Raw genomic sequence first — 16,572 nt, 5'->3', positions numbered from 1 at the left:
ATTGGCTGTGTACGCTATTTGGTACGGGTACAGTTAAGAGTTAAAGCTTAGGCCTACGCACTAATAGCAGATAAATTATTTTAGCCTAAGACCTCAATGTAGAATATAGATATAAATTGCATAAGAAAGATACCTTAAACATCCATATGCATATTTTTTCCTTCAGGGGATAGATCAGCTTTAATATTGCAGATAGATTGTGGCTTCCATCAATGTAATTGTCTGCATCATTTACAATCCCACATATTTTGTTGTTGTTGTAAATATAAATATTTTTGAAAATATATGTTTTTGAAAATATATCTTCCCATTAACCCTTCCACCCCTCCCCTAATTGGAGTAAACTAATGTACAACAACACTTAGGCTTCTACATACTATATGCATTTTACGAACACAATGTATTTTTTTAAATCGCATCCTTCAGCTACCCTCAACCCCCTTACCATCTCTCTGAAAACCATCCAGTTTCATTTGTATTTGTCACATATTTTTTTAGCTGTGCCGTTTCACAAAAGTTCTGAACCTACATATATTTTACGGAGACAGTATATTTTACATTAGGTATCGTTTCTCATTATTCAACCAGCCCACCACCCACCCACCCACCCGTCCTTCAGCCAGGCAATATTGAATAACCCTAAACCCGTTCTGAGTCAACCTGTGCATCACTATCGGGGTGTCTAGAAGCCCAGAGCGTTAATGATGATTATGTGTCCTTGGCTTATTAGTGTAAAAGACGAGTACAATCTGTGCGTCAGTGAGAACGTTTGATATGCATCTGTGGGTGTGCCTGTAGTGTGTCACCTATACTAATACAACAGCAGATCCACATTCGTAATGTAATATATAGTAAAAAGAAAGAGAACCCGTGGAATGAGTAGGTGTGTCCAAACTTTGGACTGGATAGATAGATATATAGTAAAAATAAAGATTTTATAATTTTAGTTTTACTATTTTCAACATTGTGCAATAATAGTGAATAAGATCACAACTGTGAAATAAAACATACGGGAATCATGTAGTAACCAAAACAAAGTGTTAAAACAATTCAAAATATATATTTTATATTTGAGATTCTTCTAAGTAGCCTTTGCCTTGAAGACAGCTTGGCATACTCTCAACCAGCTTCATGCTAGTTGAGAGGCAGTCCCCTGGAATGCATTTCAATAAACAGGTGTGCCTTGTTAAAAGTTCATTTGTGGAATTTCTTTCCTTCTTAACGCGTTTGAGCCAATCAGTTGTGTTGTGACAAGGTAGGGGTGGTATACAGAAGATAGCCCTATCTGGAGAAAGACCCAGTCCATATTTTGGCAGGAACAGCTCAAATAAGCAAAGAGAAACGACAGTCCATCATTACTTTAAGACGTGAAGGTCAGACAATCTGGAAAATGTAAAGTGTAGTCGCAAAAACTATCAAGCGTTCTGATGAAACTGGCTCTCATGTGGACCGCCACAGGAAAGGAAGACCCAGAGTTACTTCTGCTGTGGTATGATGAAACTGGCTCTCATGTGGACTGCCACAGGAAAGGAAGACCCAGAGTTACTTCTGCTGTGGTATGATGAAACGGGCTCTCATGTGGACCGCCACAGGAAAGGAAGACCCAGAGTTACTTCTGCTGTGGTATGATGAAACGGGCTCTCATGTGGACCGCCACAGGAAAGGAAGACCCAGAGTTACTTCTGCTGTGGTATGATGAAACTGGCTCTCATGTGGACCGCCACAGGAAAGGAAGACCCAGAGTTACTTCTGCTGTGGTATGATGAAACGGGCTCTCATGTGGACCGCCACAGGAAAGGAAGACCCAGAGTTACTTCTGCTGTGGTATGATGAAACTGGCTCTCATGTGGACCGCCACAGGAAAGGAAGACCCAGAGTTACTTCTGCTGTGGTATGATGAAACGGGCTCTCATGTGGACCGCCACAGGAAAGGAAGACCCAGAGTTACTTCTGCTGTGGTATGATGAAACTGGCTCTCATGTGGACCGCCACAGGAAAGGAAGACCCAGAGTTACTTCTGCTGTGGTATGATGAAACTGGCTCTCATGTGGACCGCCACAGGAAAGGAAGACCCAGTTACCTCTGCTGTTCATTAGAAGTTCATTAGAGTTACCAGCCTCAGAATGCAGCCCAAAGAAACACTTCAGAGTTAAAGTAACAGACACATCTCAACATCTACTGTTCAGAGGAGACGGCGTGAGTCAGGCCTTCATGGACAAATTGTTGTAAAGAAACCACTACTAAAGGAAACCAATAATAAGAAGAGAATTGCTTGGTCCAAGAAACACAAGCAATTGACATTCGACCGGTGGAAATCTGTCTTTTGATCTGATGAGTCCAAAATGTGAGATATTTGGTTCCAACTGCCGTGTCTTTGTGAGACGCAGAGTGGGTGAACGGATGATCTCCGCATGTGTGAAGCAAGGAGGACGAGGTGGTGTGATGGTGCTTTGCTGGTGACACTAAGTGATTTATATAGAATTCAAGGCACACTTAACCAGCATGGTGCTGTTGGAAAAACATTCCAGGTGAAGCTGGTTGAGAGAATGCCAAGAGATATCATCAAGGCAAAGGGTGGCTACTTTGAAGAATCTCAAATATAAAATATATTTAGACTTTAACACTTTTTTGGTTACTACTTGACTCAATGTGTTATTTCATAGTTCTGACATCTTCACTATTATTCTGCAATGTAGAAAATAGTTCAAATAAAGAAAAGCCTTGACTGAGTAGGCGTGTCCAAACTCGACTGGTAATGTGCATGTGGGCCTACACCACTGATAAATCACTGTGATGTTTATTGTCCCTTGCACAATATATATCAAAACACACATATTTCGCTCTGCAAAGGCTCACTTTTAAATGGATAGACGTTGGCTAAACCCTGTGATGGCACCCACAGCGACTAGCAGTGTTGTGGTTAGTGCTACACAATGCTAGATTAGTGACCCCTTGTCTCACCAGGCTGAAGAAAACAAGCAAATTGTATTCTTCTTTATCTGCACTTGGGAAACTAAAGAGTGGTACTATTGTCATCCTTTTCATGTCTAGTCTTGATAGCATATCATTATTGACGAGTGCTGATTGATACATAAGTTAGTACTTGGAAGTAAGCCTGAATTATTATTATGCGACAGTGCAATAGTGGTAGTGGCTATTCATTGCGGATATCGCAATCAAGGAAACTGTAGTTAATAAGTATGAAATATGTACGCAAATAGCGAAACGTGTTTACTACAAGCGATCCATTGCGGAAGGAACCGAGATCAACTGTGACTCCTGCGCAAAGGACAATAAAACAGCACAGTGATTTATCAGCGTCCTAGGCCAACAACCTTCAATACAGATTCATTACCAACCGGTCAGTAGGCCATACAATCTGTGTCTCAGATGCTTTTGAATCTTACGGTTCTAGCATTTCAAACTTAAACTAGTTTGTAAATCATAAAATGTATAACCAAACACATCCTATGCAATTGTGGAACATAATGTTCAACCTCAATGGATCAACCACAGTAATGTCTGGTTTGCTGACAAGTATTGGCTCATTGTGTGCCTGGCTGGGTAGTCACAACATTGCCTAATCCGACCGCAAACTAATAATGGAATTCGTACAAATAATGGAAGGTGATAAAACATTGATTCCAAGCATTGGCTACCAAACACATGCCTTCCTCACACCAATCCACATTTGACACTTGTTCATTCACTGGCTAGATAAACTGACTGGCCAACTAGTTAGCTTTCTAGATAGTTTGCAAACTGTCGCAGACGAGATAATTACAACATCATAACTTGCTGACAAGCGAATAAGCAGGTACATTTACCAATGATTTGAAAGTAAGGGGTTTGAAGACTTCGATAACTCACACATACAATAGTTACATAGCTAGCTGTTCTGTGTTGGCAACTAGCTAGCTAATTTAGCAAACAACGCACCTTGCTCTTCACCTCCACGGCGCCCAGAGACCGGTTGCTCGGCACTCGGTGGTTCTTGTTCATCTTTCGCTAACAGGAGCGCCACAGCACACACTTGCCCTCACGGGGCTGCCCTCGTCTGCCCTCTATCCCAAATTATATCAACACAAGTTATTCCAGTTAGCTGTGTGTCCTTATAAAATACTGAAATTCCCTCGTTTGGATTATTGTCCTCCTCCACAACCAACCTGCTCTAAACTTATCTTCTCAAAACTCGCCGTCACATCGCCCGTTTAACCACTTAAACGCTGTCCTGCGTGACGCTTCTAACGCACCCAGGAAGCGGCCCCTGCCTGGAGCCTCGTTCCCAACACGCACACTCCCGCGACTGTCAGAATCAAGTCAAACTTATCTTGATCACTTTTAATAAGGTCCTGTACAATTCTTTTGATAATATGACGTAACCGAAAAGTCAATAAATGTTTTGTGTTTTGTCTTTTGTCCACATAATCTTGTCTACGTTTTTAAAAATGTTTATCGGCATGTCATATATTGTGAATACATGTCTAAAATGCCTTGTAAAGTATTTAAAGTACGAAGAAAGTAAAGCATAAGGAGATGCGCTAGGTTTTCTGTCACTGTCGTGTACATCGAAGATAAACCTTTACAATTCACCTTGGCCAAAGTGAGGTCCTTTCCCGAACTGCTTGATGTTTGTATGTTGTTAAATTGCGCCATCTGTTGTTAGCGCAGACAGTTTCCTTCAAAATATATAATTCAGCAAAATACAATGAAATATCATTTTATTTGTCACGTGCACAGTGAAATGCTTACTTACGAGTCCTTTTCCAACAACTCAAGAGTTAAATATAAAAATATATAAAATAGAAATAGTGACACGAGGAATAAATACACACTGAATAATGATTAACAAGAGTAAAATTCCATGGCTATATACAGGCAGAATAATTTTTTTATTTTACCTTTATTTAACCAGGCAAGTCAGTTAAAAACAAATTCTTATTTTCAATGACGGCCTGGGAACAGTGGGTTAACTGCCTGTTCAGGGGCAGAACGACAGATTTGTACCTTGTCAGCTCGGGGGTTTGAACTCACAACCTTCCGGTTACTAGTTCAACGCTCTAACCACTAGGCTACCCTAGCACGGCTATATACAGGGAGTACCAGTTTCAATTTGCAAGTTCAATTTGACATACAAAATGTCAACCAGTAGCGTAGCCTGAAATTCGTTGGTAGGTGGGCCTGCTGAAATTTGGGTGGGCCCCACAATTTTTAGAAAACTATTGTTTTGGGAAAACCGCTAACTTCCTGCAATTCTACACATTTTGCTATGGGGCAAAGATAAAAAAAAATGTGCAGTTTTATAGCTAATCTTATGTTATTCTAGACATTTTGCCATGCATTTTTTAAAGCTAATTAAAGCTAAAATATAGGTGTGTTGACACTTGTTTGCTAATTGAACAAATTAAGTAGGCAGTGTCGGTGCACATAGCCATTGAAGCCCAGTGACATATGCCTCAATGCAGTCACTCTCGTGGCTTCTTAGAAGTGTCGCTTTCAGTTAGTTATTTTTGGACCACCCATCTCATGAAAGTGAATGTCATTCCAGTTCATCTGAATGTTATTTCAGTGCACTGCTCGCTCGGAATTATATCTGATGGTGTTTGCATGTTTAGATAAAAATACAAATAATGTCCCGTTTTCTAACACTGACAATTAGAGAGCATTAAAACACTATTTAGATTTTTTTTTTTTTTGCTCAATCTGATTGGGATGTCCACATCAACTAAAATGAATAATCCCAGAATATTTATGATTTATCTGGTGTCTTCAAATACTGTGACACATTGACGACAGATGGTATTGTTCTGTTTAATACTCCTGGTGTATTATTTCCATTAAAGCGCTTCACAGTTGGCTATTTCATAGGTCATTGCGATCTAAAGCTCCTGCTGAAGATGATGTGCTCCAGTCAATGGCTATGTCCCTGGAGTTTTATATTTTCTTAACAAGATCACAGTTTGGTCAACAAATTGGACAACAGCCACGCCACGATGACACCATTGAACCACCGACATGAAATCACCCTTGCCGAAATAGATGTAACACAGACAGGTAAAAACTCATCCCAAATACTGTGCTGACTGTTCCTAACCTTTGGTGCTCTTGTTGACGCCATACTTACAGTGTGTTGTGTTTAACACGAGAGACAGTACAGAGACACTCTAACTCCAGGGGGCACCAGTAGGAGCTTCAATTCCTCACTGCCTCACTCCATTCCCCTCCCCCTCCCTCCCTTTCTTACTTCACTCCCTTCCCTCCTCCCCCTAATCTCCCCTCCCTCCCCCCTCCCTCCCTTCTCTCTTTCGTTCTCCATCTCCCTCCCCTTTCTCTCTCGTTCTCCCATCCCCCTCTCGGTCTCTCTTCCCCCGTCTCCCCCACCCTCTCTTTCCGTCTTCCTTTCTCCCATTCCATTCCCTCCTCGCCTTCTCTGCCCCCCTCCCCCTGTCTCCCCCACCCTCTCTTTCCTCCTCTCCCCGTCTTCCTTTCTCCCATTCTATTCCCTCCTCGCCTGCCTCCCTCGCCTTCTCTCCCAGTCTCCCCCACCCTCTCTTTCCTCCTCTCCCTGTCTTCCATTCTATTCCCTCCTCGCCTGCCTCCCTCGCCTTCTCTGCCCCCCTCCCCTTTCTCTCCCAGTCTCCCTTCCCCCGTCTCCCCCACCCTCTCTTTCCTCCTCTCCCTGTTTTCCTTTCTCCCATTCTATTCCCTCCTTGCCTGCCTCCCTCCCTCACCTTTTCTGCCCCCCTCCCCCTTTCTCTCCCAGTCTCCCCCACCCACTCTTTCCTCCTCTCCCAGTCTTCCTTTCTCCCATTCTATTCCCTCCTCTGCCCCCCCCCCCCTCCCGGTCTCCCTTCCCCCCTCACCCTCATTCTCCCTTTCCTCTCTTGTTCTCCCATCCCCCTCTGTCTGCCTTCCCCCTGTCTCCCCCACCCTCTCTTTCCTCTGCCAGTCTTTCTTTCTCCCATTACATTCCCTTCTCACCTGCCTGCCTCCCCTTCTATCTCTCTTTCCCCCATCCCTCCCCTTTCCCTCACCCTTTCTCCCTCCCTCACCTCCCCCCCCAGTCTCCCTTCCCCCTCAGTCTGCTTAGCACTCCTGCTGCTCACAACACTGCAGATGAGGCCTTCACATCTCCCAGTCTGCTAGGCCTCTCTTTCAGCCTCCCCCTGCCACTCCCTCCCTCCCCTCATACCAGCATAGCAACACTGAACAAGCCAGCAAGGGGGAGGATGCGCTCTCGCAGAGGGGCAATTTCCCTCCATCTTATATCATTCTTACCAGGAGGCTAGAGACAATCTATGGTATGGAACATAAGCACAAAACACACATTTGTAGCATAATGAATAACTCGTATATAAAATCATCACTATAAAACAAGCAGAGTCAATATGGAACTGTCATAATTTTTGGGGTTTGGCACCAGATTGATACACACTAGAGCAAATTAGCCTCAACAAAGGGTTAATGCAATCTACTGTTGATTTCTCATCAACCATCACCATCTCAACCAGTAGTGGGTCCACTAAGTCCCAGACGCCTCATGCTCCAGTCTCACAGAATAGCATAGCTCACATGGACTAAACTCATGAACCCCTTGTTTTACACACCGAAAACCGTGTTTAACCGTGTGTAATTTCCGGTCAAAATGAACTGTAATAATACCGGAGACAATAGGATTTGTATCACCAGTGACCGTTTACAGCTAGCTCATGGGTTACGTTTGGGAAAACCTGACTTGAAGTGCTACTTCTTAGGACAAACCAGATCTAGTCTCCATTAAAAAAAAGGGGTGTATCACATCAGAGCATAAGACATAGGAAAATAGGTTGGACCAGGAGAAGCACAACGCAACACTTTATTGTTCATAGATGCTCAAGTTAAAAAACAAAAAACAAATCAAATTGAAGATCACAAATTAAAACATACACACAGAAACGTCATATTAATAGCGAATGCTCTCTGTTTCAAAGGCGACAGCAAACGTCTATTCTCGGTGGTAAAATAAGGAATAGGTGAGTGAAGAGAAGTACAGTCTAGACTACAAAGCACAGGGCTACAGAGATCAGTCCAAATGGCCCTTCCACTAACGGGGAGAAGGATACGAGGAACTCCTTCAATAGAACCAAAGTTATTACTGCAAATAAAAAAGTATAATCAATCATAGTAAACAAACAGCGAAAAAAAAACAAAAGCAATCAATTATGTTCATTTAAAATGTGCATTTATATATATATATATATATATATATATATATATATTTTATTTAGCAAAAACGCTATGGTTTTGTTAAAAAAATAAAAATAACAAAACAGAGAAAATACCAGTCACCAAAGCAACATCTAGCAAACCAATGTAGAACATACACAGCTAGCTGGTACACAGAAAGACAAGAAAATATTTAATGAGTACATCTATAGCAACTTCTCTCCAAACAGATCTAAAAGACTGTACAAATATACACTAAGCTATTCCTGCATACCTGCAACGAAAAAAAAAATGGGGGATTCTCTAGTTTCTCTTAAAAGCTAGTAAAATGGTAATAACTCAAGTTATATGCCACAGTGAAACTCGTCGCCAAATGGACAAGAATAAGTACTCATCTGAATTTTCTCGTAAAGTAAATAGAAGGCAAATAATTTCAGGGTTCTCTTACCTCCCTGGAGGTAAGATATAAACTGTTCACAAATCTTACATCACTCACAGCTACTTTAGGACTGCAGAGCAGCTTTAAATTGGCCTTTTGACATTTGACATGTTTAAATATCATTGGATGGCTTGTGGAAGTGAAAAGGAAAGTGGCTCTCCTTCTCACCTCGTCTCCTTCATGACACCATTGACCATTTCTAGCTCTAAAGTTCTGGTGAGGCAGAGCTGTTGGATCAAATGTAACGTCTCTGTGCGCGTCGTGTCATCTGTTTGTGTCAATTGGTCAGACCTGATGCTTGCCGAGTTGGGCCCTAGTTTTTCCACTTCCCGATTGACCCAGTTTGGCAACAGCTTCCTTCCCTTTAGCCTGCCTTTCCAGCAGCGTTGAGCCATATCCATTCTCTACATGACCCTCTTCTTCTTCCTCCTCCTCCTCCTCCATGTCCTCCTCCATGTCCTCTAGGTCTGGGCTGGAGTGGTCCCCTGTCCCTACCACCTCTCCCTCTCTCCCAGCAGCCAGCCTGTCATTACCCATGGAATTCACTTCTACTGCTCCCGTTTCATCCTTCTCCTCCTCCTCATCATCTATTTCATCCTCATTGCTATCTGAGTCAATAGCTATGGGTTCTGAAAGATACTTAGGCCCCCTCTGTTTTAAGGTGCTTCCGATCGTCTTGTTTTGGTCGCTCTTGGCCCCACAGTTGGGCTGGGTTGTGACCCTGGCCTCACTGCCAGACCCTGTTGAAATACCCAGCTGGGGAGTAGCACCACCGTTAGCCACAGCCCTCTCCTCCATGCGCTGAATGGCCTGCTCAGACCGTCCGATGCACATCCTGGACGTCCGCCTCTCCACTGTCTCTCCACGGTCTCCTTTGCCCTCAAACAAGCACTCAGAGTCGAAGGTCAGTTCGTGGCTGAGCTGGCTGATGTCCTGCATGTTGAAGCCCAGCAACACTTCAGCCTTCTGGGTCTCACAGTCCCGCGTGCATTTCCTCCTGCGGTTGGTGAAGTGGCTGGAGATATCAGACTTCCACAACCACAGACTTGAGGCTAGTTTTTCCACCTCCCTACGCGTTGGGTAGGGCTCGCGGTTGAAGTACTGCGAAAGGAAGGCTTTCCGCGCCTCGTACGACTCATCCTCGTGACCTTTGGGGTCAAGGATCAGGTTGACAGGGTCATCTGGATTCTCTACGAAAGCTGCAGGGCTCTCTAGCTCTCCAGGCGGCAGCTTACGCCGCTTTGGGTCGTTTGGGTCACAGTTTTCGAAGCCGGCCCGTTTGAGGCTAATGCCCTGGGCCTGGGAGACCCTGGGGGAGGGCGCAGGCCTGCTTTCCTGCCCGTTCTGGGTCTTCCCCACACCGCGGCAGTGGACGAGGTGCAGAGTGATGGTGGAGGCTGTCATGTTGCTTGTGTACACACCCAAACAGTGGATACATTTGTAGGTGAGTTTTTTCTCCACCGGGTGCACGGTTTGGATAACCTGATGCCTCTCTCTCAGATGGTGTGCCAGTGCATCAGAGATGGGGCCCTTGAGGATGGAGAAGCACAGCGGGCACAGAGTCTTGCCCACGTCTTTCTTGTACGGTACGGCCGCCTGAGGTGCACTCTTGGCAGGCGAGCCATCTTCTGAATCAGAGGGCATCTTTGGGGGTTGGCTGGGCACGGTCCTCTTGCCCGTCTGAGTGGACGACGAGGCACTCTGGGCATGGAGGGCCACGGACTCCTGCGGTGCGTCTCTCATGTTGTAGGTGGTGACAATCAGCTGGACGTTCTTGGGGTTGCCCTGCTGCAGAGTGAGGTCGAAAGTCAGAGGGGAATCGGTGCGTGGCCCCACCGTCTCGTCCGGGTGGGACTGTCGCATGTGCGAAACCATCTTCTCCACGTCGTTGAAGGTGGCGCGGCAGTGCGGGCACGACAGGCCGTGGATCAGCATGTGGTTGAGGAGTGTGTCGCTGGGCAGGTAGCGGTTGCAGTACAGACACTTGCTGGTGAAGTTGTGGATCTTCATGATGTAGTTGGCCACGGCAGGTACTTTCTCCGCCTTGTGCTCCTTCTCAAAGTGCGAGCTGTACACATTCTCAGGGAAGAGCTCGTTGCAGATGGTGCAGATTTTCCACTTCTGTGTGTACGACGTGCCCAGGACAGAGTTACCCCCCTTCCCTTTGGCCGTGACTGAGGCCACCGTGGCGGCAGCCGCCTGGACCCGGGAGTTGAGCGTAGACGAGGAGGAACTCACCACTATGGGGCTCCGCAAACCACCAGTGAGGTTCTGTTTGGCTGCTTGAGAATGCTGGGGCACAGACACCTTTGCGTTGCCAGGCAAAGTGATTCTCACCTGCTGCCCGCCTATAGAGAAGGATTGGGTAGTCCCACTCTTTAACCCAAATGCCCCTTGCTTCAGGTGAACCCCAGACAGGAGTCCCGTTGAGCTCAGGCCTGACTTTGGGATGACGATTCTGCTGAGGTTCTGGGTAGAAACGGAGCGGACCCCGCCCACTGTGGTGGTCACTAGCTGACCTTTAGGTCCTACCCCGATGACAGTCTTCTCCCCCGTCTTCGGGGATACCACGATGACAGGTTTGGCGCGAGGTACCACCACGTTTGTGTGACCAATCATGGCGGTCACCTGGTAACCGATTCGCTCGTGGTCCTCAATAACATGCTGCACCAGTGCCTCATAGGTGCGTGGCAAAAAGAGGCAGCGCTTGCAGTGGATGGTGTTGCTGTTGGCGTTTGCATTACTGCTGCGGTCTGTGTTCCCTGTGCCCGTGGTGGTACCTGCTGCGGAACCGTTGGGCGTGGCCTTTTCCTCAAGCTTAACCAGGTAGGGCTTGGCCACATGCTGAAAGTGTTCTCGGTAGATGTGTTTGCGCACCACGTTGTAAAGCGGGTCCCTGTAGGTGCACTTCTTGCAGTAGTACACCGCCTGCTCGATGCTCTCGCCGGGCCTCTTGCCCAGCTGCATGGCGTCCTTCAGCCCACCCACTGCCCCCTGCATGCCCCCGGGGCCCTGGCGAACCACGTTGTTGGGCATGTGGAACAGCTTGATGTGCGTCTCCAGAGTCTTCTTGTTCCCATTGTAGGTGCAGTAGGGGCAGTTAAGCAGGATGCGGCTCTCGAAGTCCTCACTGTGGACATTGCGGAAGTGACTCTTGTACGCTGAGAAAAATTTGGAGGAAAAAGGGCAGCCGGAACAGCAGAAAGGCTTTGATCTGTAGTCCTGGGAGACGAGACGGGGGGGGAGACGGACGGACGGGGGGGGGACGGGGGGGATAGAGACAGTGGTCAGTCGTGTGATGACATTTACTCTATGTAAATAAAACGTTATTTATTGAAAATAAAACAGACAACAACCCAGTTAAAAGCCTTTAAGAGACAAGAGCAACAACGCTAAAATACAAGGTGTTCCAGTGTGCCCCTCCAGGCAGGCCGTGAGCCACTCACCTGGGATTTGGTCAGTGAAGGATCCCACACACATACATCATCCCAGGTGGTGTGCTTGATGTAGAACTCGTTATTATCAGGGACATAGTCTTTGTAGTCCTAAAAGGGAGAGAAATACACGATTAATCACAATTCATATAGAGTCAATACAAAACGTCAAGTCTGACAGAGATGATTGGCTAGGAGTCGACGACCTATCATAGTTGCGGACTGGGCTCATTTATTATAACGTCAAACAGACGGGAGAAATTTGAGGCTTCCTAAGTTGATGGCTGAAATGTTTCTAGACTGATTAATTAAATTTGCTATTAATGAATGAGCTATTATCTCTTCCGTGTGATAATGTGTATCAAGGGGCATGCTCACACATGGATAGCTCACCTCAATGTGGTCTTTACAAAACTCCAGGCCAATGTCTCCCAGAACCCGCTTGACATTTCTCCTGGCTTTCCGTAAGCTGCCCAGGTTGTTGACCGGGAGCTGGAACATTCTGCCCACCTGGAAAAGGGAGGGACACAGGTAGGTGGACAGGGGAGAGCAACAGGTGAGTTCAGGGGCGTATTCATTTGACGAAGTAAACAGTTGCTAAACGTTTTGCAACGGAAAACATTTACTCCAAATGGAAAACGTTTCGCAATGAAAACCAATTCAGGTAGGTCCCGCCCCCGTTTCATTCTGTTTGCTTCCATTTAGTTCCTAGTGAATACACCCCAGGTCAACATATGAACAACATCCATTGTTGTAGAGAGCAGCCTTCAGTAGACCCAAAACAAAAACCCTGGGGGATGGAAACACATTTCCCAAATAACACTAGAGCTAATATCCACTTCAGTGATTGTTACTCTACTGCCCCTGTGAAACAATGCCACAAGAATACTTGCTGCCTGCCAGTCACCTTTCATCATAAATCCATCAGTGGTTTACCTCAGCAGCATCACTCAAGTCTATCCTTTATGACCTTACCACTACCACCTTTATACGTCTGTCTGTCTGGGCTGTTTGGTTTGTTATATTCCAGCCAATGCTGCACAATGGTAACACTATAGAATTGATTCTCTATTCAGGTCAAAGGTCAGGACACGATGCTTTAGCAACAAGCAGTACAAGGCCAAACACTCTTCATCCATCCACCCACCCACCGATGCCATAGCTCTTGTCGTATGTTCCAGAAGATGGAACATTGCTGCCGAGCTGAAAGTTGTCTGGCTGCCTGACTACCTTGCCGAGCTGAATGTTGTCTGGCTGCCTGACTACCTTGCCGAGCTGAATGTTGTCTGGCTGCCTGACTACCTTGCCGAGCTGAATGTTGTCTGGCTGCCTGACTACCTTGCCGAGCTGAATGTTGTCTGGCTGCTTGACTACCTTGCCGAGCTGAATGTTGTCTGGCTGCCTGACTACCTTGCCGAGCTGAATGTTGTCTGGCTGCCTGACTACCTTGCCGAGCTGAATGTTGTCTGGCTGCCTGACTACCTTGCCGAGCTGAATGTTGTCTGGCTGCCTGACTACCTTGCCGAGCTGAATGTTGTCTGGCTGCCTGACTACCTTGCCGAGCTGAATGTTGTCTGGCTGCCTGACTACCTTGCCGAGCTGAATGTTGTCTGGCTGCCTGACTACCTTGCCGAGCTGAATGTTGTCTGGCTGCCCGACTACCTTGCCGAGCTGAATGTTGTCTGGCTGCCCGACTACCTTGCTGAGCTGAATGTTGTCTGGCTGCCCGACTACCTTGCCGAGCTGAATGTTGTCTGGCTGCCTGACTACCTTGCCGAGCTGAATGTTGTCTGGCTGCCCGACTACCTTGCTGAGCTGAATGTTGCCTGACTGCCTGACTACCTTGCTGGCTGGGCTTACTCCTGCCAATGCTTTCTCCCATGGCTTGTAGATGGCGCTAGAGGACAGCTCTGCCTCCATTATGTAAGGCCTCCATTGCTCTGCCTGCCCCCTTTTCTGCAGCCTCTCTGTGATCACGGAATGGCGCCTCCTATTGAGTCAGCAGCAGAACCCAACATCTACAATGTGTCTACAGGGGAGTGGGGGCTGGGTGGGTAGCCAGCAGAGAATAGCCACTCAACAGCTGATGAGAGGAAGATAGTAGTAGTCTATATTTTACCCATAAACCTTATGTCCTATCTCATATATACAACGGAGCTATGTCTGTCCTAAGAATCAATGATGCCATTTGCTCTGGTCACCTCTGATCCTCCAAAACACATTGCTTACCAAAAAAAAAAAAAAAGTTGATTGTATCAGTCATATCCTGTCAGCAAAGGGTCATCTATGACCAGAAACACCACATAAAGACGGTTGGCATTTAAGTAGAACACCTAGCATAAATTCCCAAAAGGTTCAATCGAGTTCACCACCAGTCTTCATCCTGATTGCCCTCACACAGGGACCATGTGAACAGAGGGTTGAATCAATAGAGTATGAAACTAACCTCCAAGACAATGTTGACACCGTACATGTAAAAAAAAAGCTGGAACATTAAATCACATAGCAATTGTGATAGTTGCGTGACGTGAATAAAGGAGGCGGGACACTACTTTCTCATACGACATCACGACAGTCAAAATCAAACCTGCGATGTGCGGATAATAACCCCGTGTCACCTAGTCTCTCTCTCAAGTTGCTGAATGAATCTGGTAACGTTACCAGACTTGATTATAAATCCCGGTTCACTTTTTTTTTAAATAATGTTAGAAAAATACGGTTACATTTGATAAGAGAAGGGACCTAATATAGGTCAAATGTGACTAGTAATAACTAAGCGAGTAGGGGAGGTTATTCACGAGCTATCTCCATCTCCCCTCTTATTGATGTGGTTATGGCTTTGATTGAAGTCAATGATTTATATTGTTTAATGTCTACATCTGGTTGACCAACGAAAGAGGATACACATAGATCTAACACGATTACTACATGCATCTTTCCATCGTGGCTTTACGCCAAAATAACATCTGATCTGGTATTATTCTCCACGCACGTTAGATTCGATAGGCGATAGTAGCTTGCTAGCAGTAGCTAGTGTAGTAGTGAGCCACCACAAAGGGAAGCGCACGTAGAAACACCGCGAACTAGCAGCTGCTAACCGAGTATTAGAAAAAGATCTTCGGTCAGTGCTGATTCTGAGCGCCACTCAGTGCCCAAGTTTAGCGAGACAAAAGCGGTGTCATGTTCACCTATAACTTATGATATACGCTATCATAATTGTATTTTTTTTAAATTGTTTTATTTAATGGATTGTACCTTTTAACTATTATATCATAATACTCCACGTTGTTTCATTTGTTATTCTCAAGTATCAACCCATGTCATGTTAAGAGTATATATATATATATATAAAATGTATCTTCTTCTTCCCCGACCGTAACTATGAACGAACAACGCATCATCATAACGTTACGGTGGCTAAACCCAGTTAGCTGTGTATCCTTACTAGCTTGGTTATCTGAAAAGCGGAGTATGATGTGTTTACCTGGTCTCAAATCCGGTGCTCTCTTGTTGTAGTAAATTATATCACATCAAGAGAAACAGGGAGACAATGCGTTAGGCACGTTCACTCCTATTGCTCCAAATACGCAGCCGGGGTTAACCGCCTTGCCGTCTTCTCTCCAAGCGGTCACACCACACCGAGAGAGGGAGCTCGACTCCTCTCACTACTGTCCGACACACACTATCCTTCTCGGCTACCGGGTATGGAGTGCCATTGAAACTCATTTAGTTAGCTAGATAAAACACATAGAACGCCCATTGTAGGGACATATAGTGTGGCTGGCGTTGTAGTAAATATTACGAGGAACCCCTCGTCCAAGAATGTGTTAACTCTGTGACTGTTCACTGATAACGCACTCCCGTCTCTTCCTACAGAGACAATACACCCCTAGCAGCCTGGAAACTGCCCTATCCAAAATGGCGCAATTGAAAGGGCGGAAGTGACATAGGTGTTTGAGTAGCATTTTTTTTTAATACTCATTGTGATATCCATATGAGTCGAGCCTTATTAAACAACTCAATTAGTGTGTTAAATCAATTAGCTTTATATGCTCTTACCTTTCAAGACAGGCCTCAGATGCTGTCCTAGGTCGTTCTTCAACGTCTGTCAGGGGTCGGTAGTTTCTATGCCTGAGGGACTGGGGTAAACAAGCTCGAGCTGCATTTGCTAGATTTAACCAACAGCTGGCGCACTCTAGTTTAGCATGGCATGAACGCATGCGTTATAGGACTACATCTGGCTTCCTACATTGCAGAGGGTCGGATGTATACAGTGCCTCAGTACTCACAGTGCCTTTGCACTTGCCCAACGTCAGAGTGCAATGAGAACAGTAGGTGGCGCTGTTCTATGATACGTTCCCATTACACTAAACTCACCGGGACTACTTTCCTGAGTCTGGGGTATTTCCCAAGCCTGAGTGCAAATTGTTCTCTGCCCATCTTGGCATGGGCCTCTGGGAGATTGGGGTGGTGGAGGGATGGAGAGACCATATC

The 16,572-nt window shown here is 45.8% G+C and overlaps 2 protein-coding genes across 3 annotated transcripts in view; both read right to left on the bottom strand.

The window, feature by feature from the left end:
• LOC110492634 (partitioning defective 6 homolog beta) overlaps positions 1 to 4,586 on the bottom strand; it is a 34,672-nt gene extending 30,086 nt beyond the window's left edge. The window contains exon 1 of the mRNA XM_021567059.3: positions 3,940 to 4,586. Within this exon, the coding sequence (XP_021422734.2) occupies positions 3,940 to 4,002 (63 nt within the window). The 5' untranslated portion in view covers positions 4,003 to 4,586. The remainder of the gene's footprint in view (positions 1 to 3,939) is intronic.
• Positions 4,587 to 7,826: 3,240 nt separating this feature from the next.
• Positions 7,827 to 16,402, bottom strand: LOC110492632 (activity-dependent neuroprotector homeobox protein). Of its 2 annotated transcripts, none has more exons than XM_036947652.2 (4): positions 16,138 to 16,402; positions 12,472 to 12,588; positions 12,091 to 12,189; positions 7,827 to 11,866 (listed from the first exon to the last, which is right to left on the bottom strand). In XM_036947652.2, exons 2-4 carry the CDS (start codon positions 12,577 to 12,579, stop codon positions 8,930 to 8,932), a joined length of 3,144 nt encoding a protein of 1,047 aa, XP_036803547.1. In that variant the 5' UTR covers positions 12,580 to 12,588; positions 16,138 to 16,402; the 3' UTR covers positions 7,827 to 8,929. The 2 variants fall into 2 exon arrangements, with proteins under 2 accessions (XP_036803547.1, XP_036803546.1); XM_036947651.2 differs by lacking the exon at positions 16,138 to 16,402 and adding an exon at positions 15,563 to 16,015.
• Between the last annotated feature and the right edge of the window lie 170 nt (positions 16,403 to 16,572).

The sequence above is a fragment of the Oncorhynchus mykiss genome, chromosome 16 (assembly GCF_057628025.1).
Source record: "Oncorhynchus mykiss isolate SJ-2025 chromosome 16, ASM5762802v1, whole genome shotgun sequence".
In the NCBI taxonomy this organism is placed as follows: Eukaryota; Metazoa; Chordata; class Actinopteri; order Salmoniformes; family Salmonidae; genus Oncorhynchus; species Oncorhynchus mykiss.
Note: the sequence above shows the minus strand (reverse complement) of the source record. Positions and strands in the feature narration are given on the sequence as shown.